At 35.8% G+C, this 13,978-nt stretch overlaps 1 protein-coding gene across 4 annotated transcripts in view; it reads right to left on the bottom strand.

Annotated features, from left to right (window-relative positions):
- Positions 1-4,899: 4,899 nt before the first annotated feature.
- Positions 4,900-13,978, bottom strand: part of ATP2C1 (ATPase secretory pathway Ca2+ transporting 1) — a 49,513-nt gene continuing 40,434 nt past the window's right edge. For 2 of the 4 annotated variants that reach the window (XM_082755455.1, XM_082755456.1), the window contains 8 exons: positions 13,444-13,494; positions 12,526-12,692; positions 11,857-11,925; positions 9,402-9,518; positions 8,601-8,748; positions 7,867-7,962; positions 6,899-7,040; positions 4,900-5,959 (listed from right to left, as the gene is read on the bottom strand). In XM_082755455.1, the coding sequence (XP_082611581.1) occupies positions 5,823-5,959; positions 6,899-7,040; positions 7,867-7,962; positions 8,601-8,748; positions 9,402-9,518; positions 11,857-11,925; positions 12,526-12,692; positions 13,444-13,494 (927 nt within the window). In that variant the 3' untranslated portion in view covers positions 4,900-5,822. The remainder of the gene's footprint in view (positions 5,960-6,898; positions 7,041-7,866; positions 7,963-8,600; positions 8,749-9,401; positions 9,519-11,856; positions 11,926-12,525; positions 12,693-13,443; positions 13,495-13,978) is intronic. The other 2 variants (XM_082755454.1, XM_082755453.1) reach the window with 1 other exon arrangement.

Below are 13,978 nucleotides of genomic sequence, written 5' to 3'. Positions count from 1 at the left end.
TTATAAAAGAGGTGCTATATGTAAGTTGTGGTGGTTTCTGTTTCTTTGTGTGTGTGGTTTTGTTTGTTTCTATAAAAGATATTAATCGAAAAGGAGGGTAAAGAAGTCTAGCATTTCAAATCTGGAGTATTTTAAACGAATTGTCTTCCTGAAAATTTATAGTTCACTATCTCTGCATCTCCCTGAACACTTTAAAAATGAATTTTTTCAAAGTTTGCATTTGAGGAACAGTTGTCTATGCTGTTACACGTTTACAACCTTACATATCAGAGCAAAATGGAAATTGACTTTTTAAAAAATAGTGTCTTTACAGGTAGAATATTTGTTTTCATCAGTGAAAACTGATGAAGTTGGTGTTGCATCATTATAGGTAGTGAAGCAGGCTCAGAAGCTTCAGCAGAAGCAGCTATTTTCTCCTTTCCATTTGGCATATTTAAATAACAGTTAAATGCCTACAGGTGGCATTTACGTATATAAAGTTACATGGTAACAAACTATAGCAGGCTTGCTAATTTGGAGTAATTGTGTACAATCTGCTGTCATTTGCATTAACCTTTCTCTAAGAGCTATACTAAAATTACAGACCTGCTTTAAGTTGCCCCAGTGTACGCTAAGTGCCTTTGCAAACCCTTACTCTCAGTATGCTAATGCTGAAAAAACAGTTAATATACAAAATTCTACATCATCAGTATTTCTCAGTGGGTTTGTATCAGCTAACTTTGCAACACAATTAGTTGCTTTACAGAAATGTTTTTCTTGTAAAACTGATGTTTTCCTGGTGTCTTCCCTATGTGAAATCTACATTTTATTTATTTATTTTTTTTTTCTCAAGACTCAGTACACTATTTCTTACATCCAGGAAAATCATGATTTAATCACTACTCACCAGAATTCAAGTTTGACTCCTGCATCATTTTGTGCTCAATTTTCAGTCCAGCTTATGTAAGCTTTTTCTCACATTTAAACTAGAAGAGAGACCGGTGTGTGAGGAAAACAAGATGAACTCCCCCCCTATCCTCACAGTAATACAAATGCGTTCAGGTTAAAGCATTTTTACTCTTAGAGGCATGACACTGCTCTGAAACATGCTTTTTCCACAGACTACAGCAAAGGACATTTTCTTAAATTTTAGTCATCACACATTGCAAAAAAACGTATTTTTATTTGGAAGGTAAGCTATACCTAAGATGGTTGCATCTGCCCCTTTAAAGAGTGTACTTTAGCACTCCAGTTATGGTAGCAGAAAAAGAGCACTTGACTTGCTTCTAAAGGGGAAAGAGAAGAAAATTCATAGTCACAGATTACCTGTCTTTCAGGCTGTTCTTGCATCTGACAGTCATTGTTACCTAGGTAGTGTTCTTGCATGTAGAATGATCACAAACTGACAAATTAAAAAGTAAAATTAGCTAGCTGGAATAACCAAGGCAACACATGCCTTTGCTCAGTGTGATCAGGAGCACTTGTACTAATGATGAAAAATATTCCAGGCATGAAGAAATCCACTAAAAGTCATGGCGTACCAAGAACTGAGTACAAAGCTTCTCTAAAGGTCTTGTGCTACCACCAGAATTAGGTGACACAATCTTTACTGCCATGGAAGATAACATTGTAGTTACTCTATGGTCTCAATAGATGTAGAGACTGTTCTTGTTAAAAATTAAGTCCTTGTCCAAGTAGGTGACACAGACTAGCAGACCACTATCACAAAGGCTTTCCTGAAGTGCTACTTCATTTTACATAGAAATAAACATGCAACAGAAAGTAATCCACCACCAAGGCAAATGAACTATTTCACAATGATTTTTAAGTAACTCAATCAAGGAAAAACTGTTTTACAGAGTTCTAGTCACAAACAACCATAATGTTTCTGATTCAGAACTGTAACACTAGTGCTTAAGTATCAGATGCTGTTAATACTTACTGTTGTAAGTTTTGTAGGGCACTCAGTACATAACGGATGTATCAAAATGCAAAGAATATGACAGGTTGTCGCTCACTTGAAGTTTAACTAGGGCAAGTTCCAGGCAAGGATGAAAACTAACAAGCTGACCCTTGCTCAAATTTCAGAAGTCCTAAATTTGAGGGAAAAAGCCCAAACCCAACACCTTCTAAAAAGGAAACATTGAAGTATACAGTATGAAGACCTATGAATAAGCCTGGGGAAAAACAAAATAAAACTTCACTTTCTTTAAGCTCATTACTATACGCTGTAATAAGTGTTTTCTACAGGGAAGTAACTCATTAGACCTTATGAACTACAGGAGTGCTCTCATAGAGCTGAGTCTTAATACTGCCATAATAAAGTCAATGAGAAAATACATTTACAACATCTTTCAATTCATAGGAAAACTATTTTTGAGATACAGCCCAAGATGGTAGGTAACTGAAATAGTAGGTAATAAATAACATTTCTTCCGGTACAGAACTGCTACTTACTATATTACCAGCAGATGGCACCCATACTCAACCACACAGCAAGTCAGGAGCACTTTACAAGCCCTTTCTAAGTAGCCTATTTGCACATTTCCACCAGGTGACTTTATTGAAGTTGAAAGGGGTTAAATTTAAGTTCTTGATTTTAGTGATTTAAGAGTTAAATCCTTCAAATCATTACCATCTCATGTGTTTCATTTTCCCAAGCTTGTAGTTCCTTATGGTTTTTATAATCAACACTAATTGTCCCATTTCAAGTAAGCTTTAAATAAGAAAATGCAGGTATGTTTATGTTTGATTCCACTTTGTTACTGCTCTAAGGGAGATCTTCACTGGTCCAACTGCCATGCTGGGGGAACACCAGAAAGCAAATTCTTGAATTAGTTCTGAAGTAAAAACTCAAATGTTTCATTTTTTCATCAAAAGGCTGCTGTGATCACATGGCATTTTGGGAATACCTTTGGGACTGCTGACTTGGTGATTACAGATTACCCCACTGGAAACATGTTCTAAGTGCAGAAGTCAGCAGCTCTTTGCTCCTGGTAAAATGAAATATGCCTCAATGGAAATACCATTTCTGTATACTGAAGAAAATTAGCCAGTCTAGGATCACTATTCACAGTTTATTTAAACTGAAAACCTATAATGACTCAAGAAATAAAACTGAAGCAATCTTTCCCTGAGAGAAAAACATCCCCAAACAATAAAAGGCTCTTGCTAGTTAAAACTTAGATGTTCTATATTCCATGCTTTAATAAGAGAAACTAAATTCCTTGGTTGCTATTTTCACACCACATAAATGCTTCGAAATTTTTGAGGAAAAAAAAAAAATCACCATTGACTGAATTGCTCTGAAGAAAGTCTCCAAGCTAGGTGGTAACGATCAGGAATGGATCTAAAAAACAGCAATGGAATTCAGACAGCTGGTCCAGGCATTTCTTACAAATAATGAGGTTGAGCTCGTTACTGTTTCATCTTCCAGACGAAAACAGCAAAATTGCCTTTGGCATATTTAAAGTGAATTACATGCAATTAAGCTTATCCTTCAAGAAGGCAGAATTGTTCTTCAGTAAACACAATTTTATATCTTGTCTACGCTGACATACCTTATTCAGAAAGTGAGACGACTTTGTGCTGCTTCATAAAATTTGTTTAAAGACTAGGCAATAAGAATTCTTTGTTAAAAGAACAAATCATTATTCATCTGCACTTCTCTACATATCTGGATTTCTAGGATTTTAATACCAAATGCAGAACTGTACTTTCTCAAAACCCAGGCTGGCGCAAGAGATTCTTCATCAGCATGCATTGTCATAGTTTTTATTATGTCTTTACCGGAATCTGAAGACTTCTAAATATTTTATTAAGGAGCTTTTAAATGTTCTGAAATTGCATTGAAATACTGAATGCATTAGTACTACGGCTTCACTTGTCAAAGACACTCCAACAGGAAGAACATTGACGAATTTGTTCAACTTTTGATAGGCAGAGCTGCTGGAAATTAGACTTGTGCTTGAAGAGAAGAGCATTTCTGTATGAAGTCATCTTGTTTGAGCCCTATTAGCTTGGTGGTTCATATAGCAGCCTGCAGAAGAGCTGAATGCCATACGCTACAGTCTTTCCCCTTACACTGTTAGTTCTCCTGCACATTGGTAGTTCAGGTAATAAGTGCACATTCAGCAGGCACAGGGTCAGCCAGAGCAACGGCTGAATTGCGTGCATACAGCAGACTCAGTGGATCCTGTATAGCAAATGAACTCATTTCCTGTGTGCTGCCACACTTCTGACCAAGTCTACAAATCTCCAGGGGGAAAAAATAAATAACTTATCAGCAGAGAGATTCGTATAACACTTTCCAGTGTTATTTCCAGTGCCTTTCTTTTTCATGAACTCTCCAGATTTTGAGCGAGGCAGATGGGGCAAGCCACAAAGAAATGTGCAAAAATATCCTGGTTGGTGCCCGTTTAAAATCCCTCATTAACGGTTGAGACAGGATGACCATCTTCTGACAGCACGTCCCCCAGCTAATACCAAGACAAAACACTATTTTCAGGCTTCAGTGTGAAAAGCTGTGTATCCACACACTGAAACAAAAGATCCACCATTCCATCGCCAACTCCCCCTAGAAATCTTGCACATCCTCTTTTCAAGATTCCCTGGGTGACTGATCCTTGCATTTTTCCTCAGGAGGATAAAGAGTCCTATTCTAAAGACACTGATGACACCACCTTCAAGTCTATTTTGAGGGAGAAGACTAATTGCTGAATATTAAGAGTATTTAGGCATTATCGTATGTGAAAAACTAATTTTAACATATCGAGACATCAATCTACTATAACACTTTTCCAGCCACAAAAAAGGCATTCTGAAGGTTAAAATTTTAAGTTACTCTAAAAGTAAACAGTTTATTTTTATGATGGGAAGAAAGAACAGGAGGGGCACAAAAGGAAAAAATAAGCTTCTTTCAAACAAGGGTGGGATTTTTTGCCATTAGAGTGAGAATGAGTGCATTCCTTTTCTAATTTAGTATACTAAAAATATTTCAATAATAGTACTTACTTATAACCACTGAAGTGTTCTGGCATTTGTAAGCTAAAATGGAACAAAATGTGAAATAAAGCTAGCATCTGAAATGATCAAAACAAGCCTGACAATCTGGTGTAAATGCCAGTTTCTTTTAAAGCAAAGAGACACCACACTTTTAAGAAAAGCAAACATTTACTTCAAATTGCAGTATAGGCTTTTCAATCACAGAAAAAGAAAAGAAAAGAAAAACAGTGATCCGACAGCGGTCACATCCTGTGCAAAAGAACTCAGGATACAAAAAAACTGTAGCACAAGGTACTTGAGCCGCTTACACATTGCAGGATAAAGTAAATAAATACAGTAGCTAGAATATGGCACTCTTGTGACAGACTCTAAACCCAGTGGAATGCCTCTGAAATATTTTTTTTTTATCCTTGTATTAGTAGCAAAGTCCCACCACCATAAAAGTAAAATAGTACAATGTTTTAAATAAAAACAAACTAAAATATATATATCTAAGAGAAGAATTTTACACAGTTATATCTCTTAAGTGCAGAAAATGGGAGTTGGGCTTAGATCTTTCTTTAAATTAAATCCCCCCCACACAAAATCCTGTTCAATCTCAAAAGTAAATTGGTTTGAGGAAAAACGTTACCAAAGTTGCATAATTTCATTTGTTACTCCCACAGCTGGAAGTTAAGTTCTGAACAGTCTTGAAACATGAATGTTCATCATTAGCCAGTGAAACAAAGGACTTGTCAAAAGCCCTCAGGATTTCTTAATCCTCCAAATATTGTTTTGCTTTCTCCTACATCTTTAGACAGCAATCCCTAAGTTTGCAAACAAAAAGAATGCAATATGCATCATACATCAAGAAAAGACGAAGTCGACGAAGAAGAACTTCCACGTTTCTGGATCTTTTCCTTGCTTCTTTCAAACTTCTTTATGATCTCAGTCACTATGCACACAGAGGAAGTGAGCCCCAGAAGAAACAATAAATCTAGAAGAGATAATTAGCCTTTTTAAAAGTTGCTACTTAAAGATTAGGACAGATTCACAAAAGAATATGACTTACAAGACCTTCAAATTGCCTCCCTATTAAGTAATTTGAGGTATTGCTTCACAATAAAGTGAAGCAAGAACCAATTTTTGCAGAACTATGCATGTTATTTGTCTGGTTTATGCACAAATCACACGGACATGCACAATATTTGAAACTTTTGGAATATTTCATAACTATTTTTATGAATACCTATGAAAGCAAAGAATCCTAAGCAACATAATTAACTTTTTACTGAAAAAATACTTAGATTCTCAGAAGTGACATTAAAAAGGCAAAGAATTATGTAAAACATGCATTTCATAGCAATAATTTATCTTTAGCTCCAGAAAACAGCAACAGCAGTAAACATAAGTCTTACTGAGGCCAACAGCACTAAGTATGTATTTAAATAGCTTCTTAAAAGCCTCATAGCTTTTTACCCTACAAAAATGCAGTTGATTTAATAAAGCATAAGATTTAAAAAAATTTTTTTCCAAAGTCTATGCTTCATTTTGCCCACATCAATACTCATACTAAAAACCTTAAAATACACAAGCACTTCAGAAACCTTAGAATGCGATCATCTGTCTTGTGTATAATACGTATTTAATCATGATTTCCAAACAAAGGATCTAAAAGGATTTTCCGCCCCCCCCTTAAAACAGGTCAGCAGGATTTGTATTCCTGCTGTATGCAAGTAGGCAGAAAGAACTCTCAGAGAATCACAGAATGATAGAGGGTAGAAGAGACCCTTAAGATCACCAAGTCCAACCACCAGCCTACTAGTACCAAGTCCACCAATAAACCATGTCCCTAAATGCCATGCCCACAACCATCAGCCAATGCACTTACAAATTAATCCTTAATACACAGTTTTTAAAAATAAACTGTTCTTACCCAAGATGCTCAGGCTTTCTGTTTGGAAAACCTTCTGAAGTGGAGGAAAGTAAATGACCAGTAACTGCCCCATTATAGATCCAAGGACAGCATAGCAAAACATTTTGTTACTACAAAGTCCAATCTCAAAGACAGATTTTGTCTGTAAAATAAACAATATATCACACCACATGTGTAAATTCCATTGTCTAGACAAGAAAAATATTCATAACTACAGTGTTTTCATCTGGACTTTCACAGAAATGTAAAAATATATTGTTGACCTTGAAGATAATCTACAACAAGTTCTTGAGAGGCTAGTTTCATGGTAAACTGAATGCGTATCTTGTCTTCACAGTCAATGATCTGTTTATTGAGCTCACTTTTCTGCAAATACAGTGCATTAGAAGGTGCACACAATACTAGAAGGACGTGTTTTCTGACTTTCATATCAGAAAACAGACTGCCAATTAGCCTAAGTGCAATAGTATGTATTTTCTTCAACTAGCATAAAGTTTCAGACCTTTATTCCTTAGAGCAAAAATATAAACAGAAAGAATGGTTTAAGCCACTTTCATTAAAGTTACAAGCTAAAAAATAAAAAATAAAAAAAAAAAAGCTTCAGATTCTGAAAAAGTTGCTGAACTGACAGGATTTTCAGGAAAGAAAAAAACAAGCCTATGTAGCAATACAAAGGACTGCCACACTTCAGATTTTAATAGAATTTCCTTGCACCTGTGAGGACAGCAGCATTACAACCAGTTCTGCATCGTAAATTAAGGAAATTAACACTTACCTGTGATTTAAGAAATCCTACATAGTATTATTATTATTATTATTATTATTTAATTATTTTTAACTCCAAAGCTTAATAGTACACGTAAAGTAAGTCTGCAGGATAACATTTGAAACAAAGACAGCAAGATCCTCCTTAGAAGAAAAATACTGCTTTTGTAAATACTGTGTAAATGGCAATACAAATCACTTACCTGAGATCTAGAACTCAATGCATTGAACATATCAAAAAATACAAAACAGGTGAAAGTCATGGTTGTATCCCGAGGTGTTATTACATTGTCTCGTAACTGCCAACAAAAAATAGCATGTTTCAGCATGCTTTAGTTTAAACCCGCAACAACAAAGTGTAGTTAATGCAATAATTCAAGTTTGACTAGCTAATACATGAACGCAAAAACAATTGTTTGCCCCAAGCTGATTTTAATAAATCATACAGCAAGAATTGGACACCTGTAATTTAAAAGAATTTGTAATCCTAAACTGTAATTAAATGAAGACTCTTAACAAACATCTATGTGAGCAGATGGAATACCAAGAATTCTAGGCAGGCACTATAAGAAGTTTAAAAAAAAGAAAACAAAACACAAAACTTTCTTCTCTACATGGAAAAGAAAGGCAAATAGCTGTTTCATAATAGCCTGGCTATAAGACTTCTTACAATTAACGCCCATTTGAGTTTTCCAAAAGCTTTCCAAATATGTTTAGGTCCTGAAAAAGTCCATGGTAAAACAGATTGGGGAATAGAACTGTATTCCTCATTTCAACTACTGCTTTGAAATTCATCCCCTTCAATTTTCATTATTATTAAACACGTATGGATAAATCTTACAACAAAGTTCATGCAAATTCCAAATCCCATCTGCTAGGATAAAAATGACTTTTAAAAATGTTTGCTACTACTTTAAGTTTTATGTTTTTGTCATACCTCTCTCCAGAAGACGAACAGTGTTCCACACACAATAATTATTGATGAAACCAGTATTTTAACGATCAGGTTTTTAGTTAAAATGCTGTCCTTCAGATTTCTCGGAGGCTTCTGAATAACATCTTTATCCACAGGCTCCACTCCAAGACTTAAAATTGAAACAACAACTTAGATTTTTATAATCACAGAAATAATTAATTGATTCCATATAAAGGCTAGATTTTACAAGTTAAAAAAAAATAAAATCATCTTCTCTGTACAGCCTAAGAATCACATAATTCAAACAAGCATTTGTGATTTTTCACCTTCAAAGCACTGAGTTATAAATGTTAGTAACAGGTAATACTCTAACACTGCAGTTTGAAAGTCTAAAATGTGATATCAGACATTATCAAAATTAGTAGATGTCAATTTTTAAAGGAATTTGCTATATCAGTAATGACCCTCATTTCTGCTACCTTAATCAGCCTAACTAAGGGATCCCCTACTATCTATCTGCAGTGAAGAGTCAGAGGAAGGACCCAGAGAGACGCCAGTATCCTGCAATCAGGTTCCACAGACATATCCATGCTGTGACCCCAACCAAGCATTGTTAGCTATTAAAGCAAACCAAAATAACGAACACTGAACTCTAATATTTGCAGTATAGTGCTAAGAAAAATGTTTGCTGTGTTTCAGAAAAATATCACTGAAGCCTAACACTTCACAGAATTTCTTCTACAAACAACCCTTTTCCTTGTTGAAATAAACGGGACCACAGACCTCTAACAGAGTTTAAAGTAAAGGTAAGTAATTACTTACCTTTGAGCTGGAGGTCCATCCATAATAATATTAATCCATAAGATCTGCATGGCATTGAGAGGATTAGGAAAGTTCATTAATGTAGCCAGTGAGATTAAAGTCAATGCTGCTATACTCCTGTTGAAAGAATCCATTTTTATGACTGTCAGCACAGAACATTTCTGAAGATCCACTGATAACTGCTTTGTAAGCAAAACTTCACATATTTAAGAGTAGATATAGATTTTGACAAATTAAATCACAATTGACATAACCCTAACTTTAAAAGGCTAGTATAGTTGGAAGGGACCTTCAGAGATCAAATCCAACTGCCTGGCCACTTCAGAGATAACCAGAAGTTAAGGCTTGTTACTGAGGACATTGTCCAAATGCCTCTTGAACATTGACAGGCTTTGGGCACCAACCACCTCACTAGGAAGCCCATGACAGTGTTTGACCACCCTCACAGTAAAGAATTTTTTCTTAATATCCAGTTTGAACCTCTCCAGCACAGCTTTGCGCCCTTTCTGATTATCCTGTCATTGTTTACTAGGGAGAAGAAATTAGCACCTAACTTTGCTTCCCCTTCCTCAGGAAGCTGTAGAGAGCAGTGAGGTCACCTTTGAGACTTCTTTTCTGCAAACTAAACAGACCAAATGTCCTCAGCCTCTCCTCATAGGACATGCCTTCCAGCCCTTTTACTAACTTTGTTGCCATCCTCCAGACGTGTTCAAGTATCATAAAATCCTTTTTATATTGCAGAGCCCAGAACTGCATGCAATATTCGAGGTATGGCCACACCAACGCTAAATATAGTGGGAGAATCACCTCTTCTGACCTGTTGGCTATGCTGTGTTTCGTGCACTCTAACGTGTAGTTTGCCTTCCTGGCTGCCAGGGCACACTGCTGGCTCACGCTGAGCCTGCTCTTGACCAGTATGCTCAGATCCCTTCCACTGATCTCCCAGTCTGTACCTCTGTCAGGCATTCCTGTGTCCCAGGTGCAGAACCCGGCATTTTCCCTTGCTGAATTTCATAGTACGAAAGGGATGAATTCATTTAGAATCTGTAGTTAAAATGGTGTTCTAGCAATTAAAAGACAGCACGTTCATGTCTTAAAAACCTCCCAAACATTAAAATGGCATTCCAGATTAACACTCACCTTCAACTAATTGATTTTTTCACTATGGAACTGAGTCCTATACTTTTATTGCACATGAAGTAGAACTTCTAAACATGGTTTTGAAAAACAAACTTCTTAGACACTTTTGATATAAACACAACCAGACTGTGCACCTGTCACCAGTTTGACAAATCAATCAAAGCACACTACTCAGACTCCCTAAAAATACTCACACCACTGCTCATTAGCAAATGAGGAAGCTAGGCAGAAGACTGAAAATAGATTAGCTGTTTACAAACTTGGTATCAGAAACCTCTCTAAACAAGTTATGCACTAATCGGTTTCAGCACGAGATTAAATGTTTTCATATCCAACAAGAAGTGAGCAAAGCTTACAATAATTCTGTATTTGGCACTCTACTGAACCCTCATATGCTCTCCCTACAAAGAGAGGCAGAAAAAAGGGTAACTCATTCATGAGAAACCTAAGGCTACTATTCCCAAGGCTAGCAGGCATGCACACTTCCCTAAAATATCTATGCTTCATGATTTTTCAGAAGCAGACTAAATCTCCTACCAGTTCAGGACACCATACAAGATGGAAAGTATGCAACTCTTCTTACAGTTTATAGGCAAGTTTTAAGAGGTTGGTGATGTATATTTTCTGTGGATTTTCTTTGATAGATTTTTTTTGGTTTTGTTTTTAATTTTTAAAACTTTGGTCAACCACTCCTAAAATGGCTTCAAAAAAGTTCACTAACAACACAGTGAAGAAGAAAACCACTTTCCTGAATCCTAATTCAATAAGATAGACTCAATACATTTTGAAGTGAAGCTTCGTAAACTCATCTTATATGCAGATAATTCAGGCAGCACCACAGATCCATAGGGATCCTTATATGCAAAAAAAGGAAGTCAGTTTCACAGAACTCACTCCACAAAGCAGTATATGGATTACACAGAAACTGACCTCCCGTTTCCCTCATTTTCTCTGGTTGATATACATCTTCTGGTTAAGGAGGGAACTACCCACTTCTCCTTTAAACGAGCCCTAAGGCAGAGCTATCCTGTTATTCTTCATCCCCTGTTACTGACTTTTCACATCTTAATAGGAAGAACAAAGTTAGAGGTCTCTTTGTTGCACTATTTTCTGGTTCTTTAAAAATGAAACAGGCCATGAAGTGCAAAACACTGAAAATTCAGTCCTGGAAATCTTTTGCAGTTATGACCACTGGTATTTCCAGTGCAGTGTATCAGCATACTATGTAAAATCTAAAATGTTTGTGTGAATTTATACAGCATCTGCTTCATGATGTAGTTAGAACCATCCAATATCAAAGATGTTTTAGACTTACGTGCTCAGTTGAAATCTAACAAAATTTTTTATGTTATTATAAATTCCTTTACCCTCTTCAATTGCAGACCTGCAATTAAAAACCAAAGATTACACCACTTGACAAATAAGGCTACTGCCAAAAAGCTTAAAACAAACCAAAAAAGTTTGTCATTTCTGTTATTTTAATCAGAAATGCAAGTGTCAAGAAACAACTGGAGTTGACGTTCTTTACCTTTACAGTCATTGTACTTCACTATAAGATCAAACACAATGGTTCTTATTCTGGCCTGCTTAACTAAACTTTCAAAATTAAATGTCAATACTAAAATTTCCCCCTTGTGTTTTAAAATACACCACCTTCCCTGATGAGGCCTTCTGAGTCAAGGTAGATAATTTAAAAAGAAACAAAACAAACATAACACACACACTTTACAAAAATCATAGAAATACATCATGATTTCAGAAGACCATGTATTCTTACTGCACCAGAATGAAATTCGTACAAGCCATCTTTTTAACCTCTACCATATGTCACAACTTGTCTAACAAATTGAGAATTACAGCAGTAATGAGTGATTTCTAATACAGAGGCCAAGTATACTCTACTGCAAAAAAACACTCTTTCATTCACTAGGGAAAGTTTCATTAAAACTGCATAGCACAATGTATCTACATAAATGCCACCTACATTATTGTCTGAAAATCATCATCCACGAGGATCATATCTGCTGCCTCTTTACAAACATCTGTTCCAGTTTGTCCCATTGCTACACCAATATCTGCAGCCTTCAGAGCAACAGCATCATTCACTCCATCTCCTGTCATAGCTACTACTGCGCCATTATTTTGCAGGGACTAAAGAAAGGAAAAAGAATTTAGATAGTGCTATACAACTGTTCTAGACACAAGCATTTAGCTGTTTCCCCCCCTGTTTTTTATAATTCCATTATAAAATCCTAAAAAAAAAAATAAAAACGTATGTTTGTATCGTGATGGATTTTTTTATACAAGATTTTAGGTTAAATTTTAGTTCATATATTCACACAATCTAGATTTGAAAGTATATAAAAGCTGCATTTAAGAGAAAACAGAGCTATAGAGAGAATGATACTATATTTATATGTTAATGTTATCATCCTCTGATAATTCTCAAAAATATTCCAACAGTCTCATAATGTTTTACTTCCTTCTCTTTATTGTTGCTTTTCCAATTGTTATACTGAGCATGTCACTCTTTGTTAGCTTTGTTTCTAAGCTTCTGAACAGAAGCATTACCTCAGACATGACTTGAAATTCATGCCCTTTTATCCTGTTCTGAGAAGTAGCAGAAATATGGCTCTCAAGTTCTTATAGTCAACTCAACTGCAATGTGACACAGTCTCAGCTCCCAACATCCAGGAAAGCTGATGTTGACCCCCAGCAGTTGCATATCCTTTGTGGACATTATATACTTTTTCAAGTAATATTTTCAAATACACTTCACTTTCAAACCATTCATATTTCTGGTCTCATCTAGACACACTGCACCACAATGTAGTTTAAGAGAAGACACTACAAACAGTACCAGTAGTCGCTGTCCAGCACTCTAGTCTCTACTGAGACATACCTTTATAATTTTTAATTTATGTCGGGGACTGGCTCTGTAAAATACAGCAACCTGTTAAAAGCACAACAAAGAAGCAGTGAGAATTTGAGAAATTTCAAGACTTGTGCTGCATACTATAAACTATAAAGCTAGAGGATAAAAATATTATCTAAGGTGAACTACGCTCTCATTAGCTTTGAGGTTGAAGCATCAGTGAAATGTATTTTGATTAGATCGAAACCATTAATTTAAGAGAAGACTCAAAGCGTGTCCCGGTAAACAAAACTGGTGCTACTTAGTTCAAGATAGAATTTGGAGTTTAAAAACCCTCTGAAAGGGTGAAACAACTGAGTTAAAATGGCTTGCTATCATCTTTCCTGGCTAAATTCACACAGACAACTGCCATGCTAACTCAGCAAACAGTGCTGCTTTTCTTGTCAGCACTAGTGGCAAGCTACTCAGGAAATTTTAATTTTACTATTTTATGTGGCATAGCATGAACACATTGAAGTTTTAATGCTAAATAACAAAGATTCTAGCTTAGAAGGAATTATTA

Source organism: Aythya marila, assembly GCF_965140915.1.
Source record: "Aythya marila genome assembly, chromosome: 2".
In the NCBI taxonomy this organism is placed as follows: domain Eukaryota; kingdom Metazoa; phylum Chordata; class Aves; order Anseriformes; family Anatidae; genus Aythya; species Aythya marila.
Note: the sequence above shows the minus strand (reverse complement) of the source record. Positions and strands in the feature narration are given on the sequence as shown.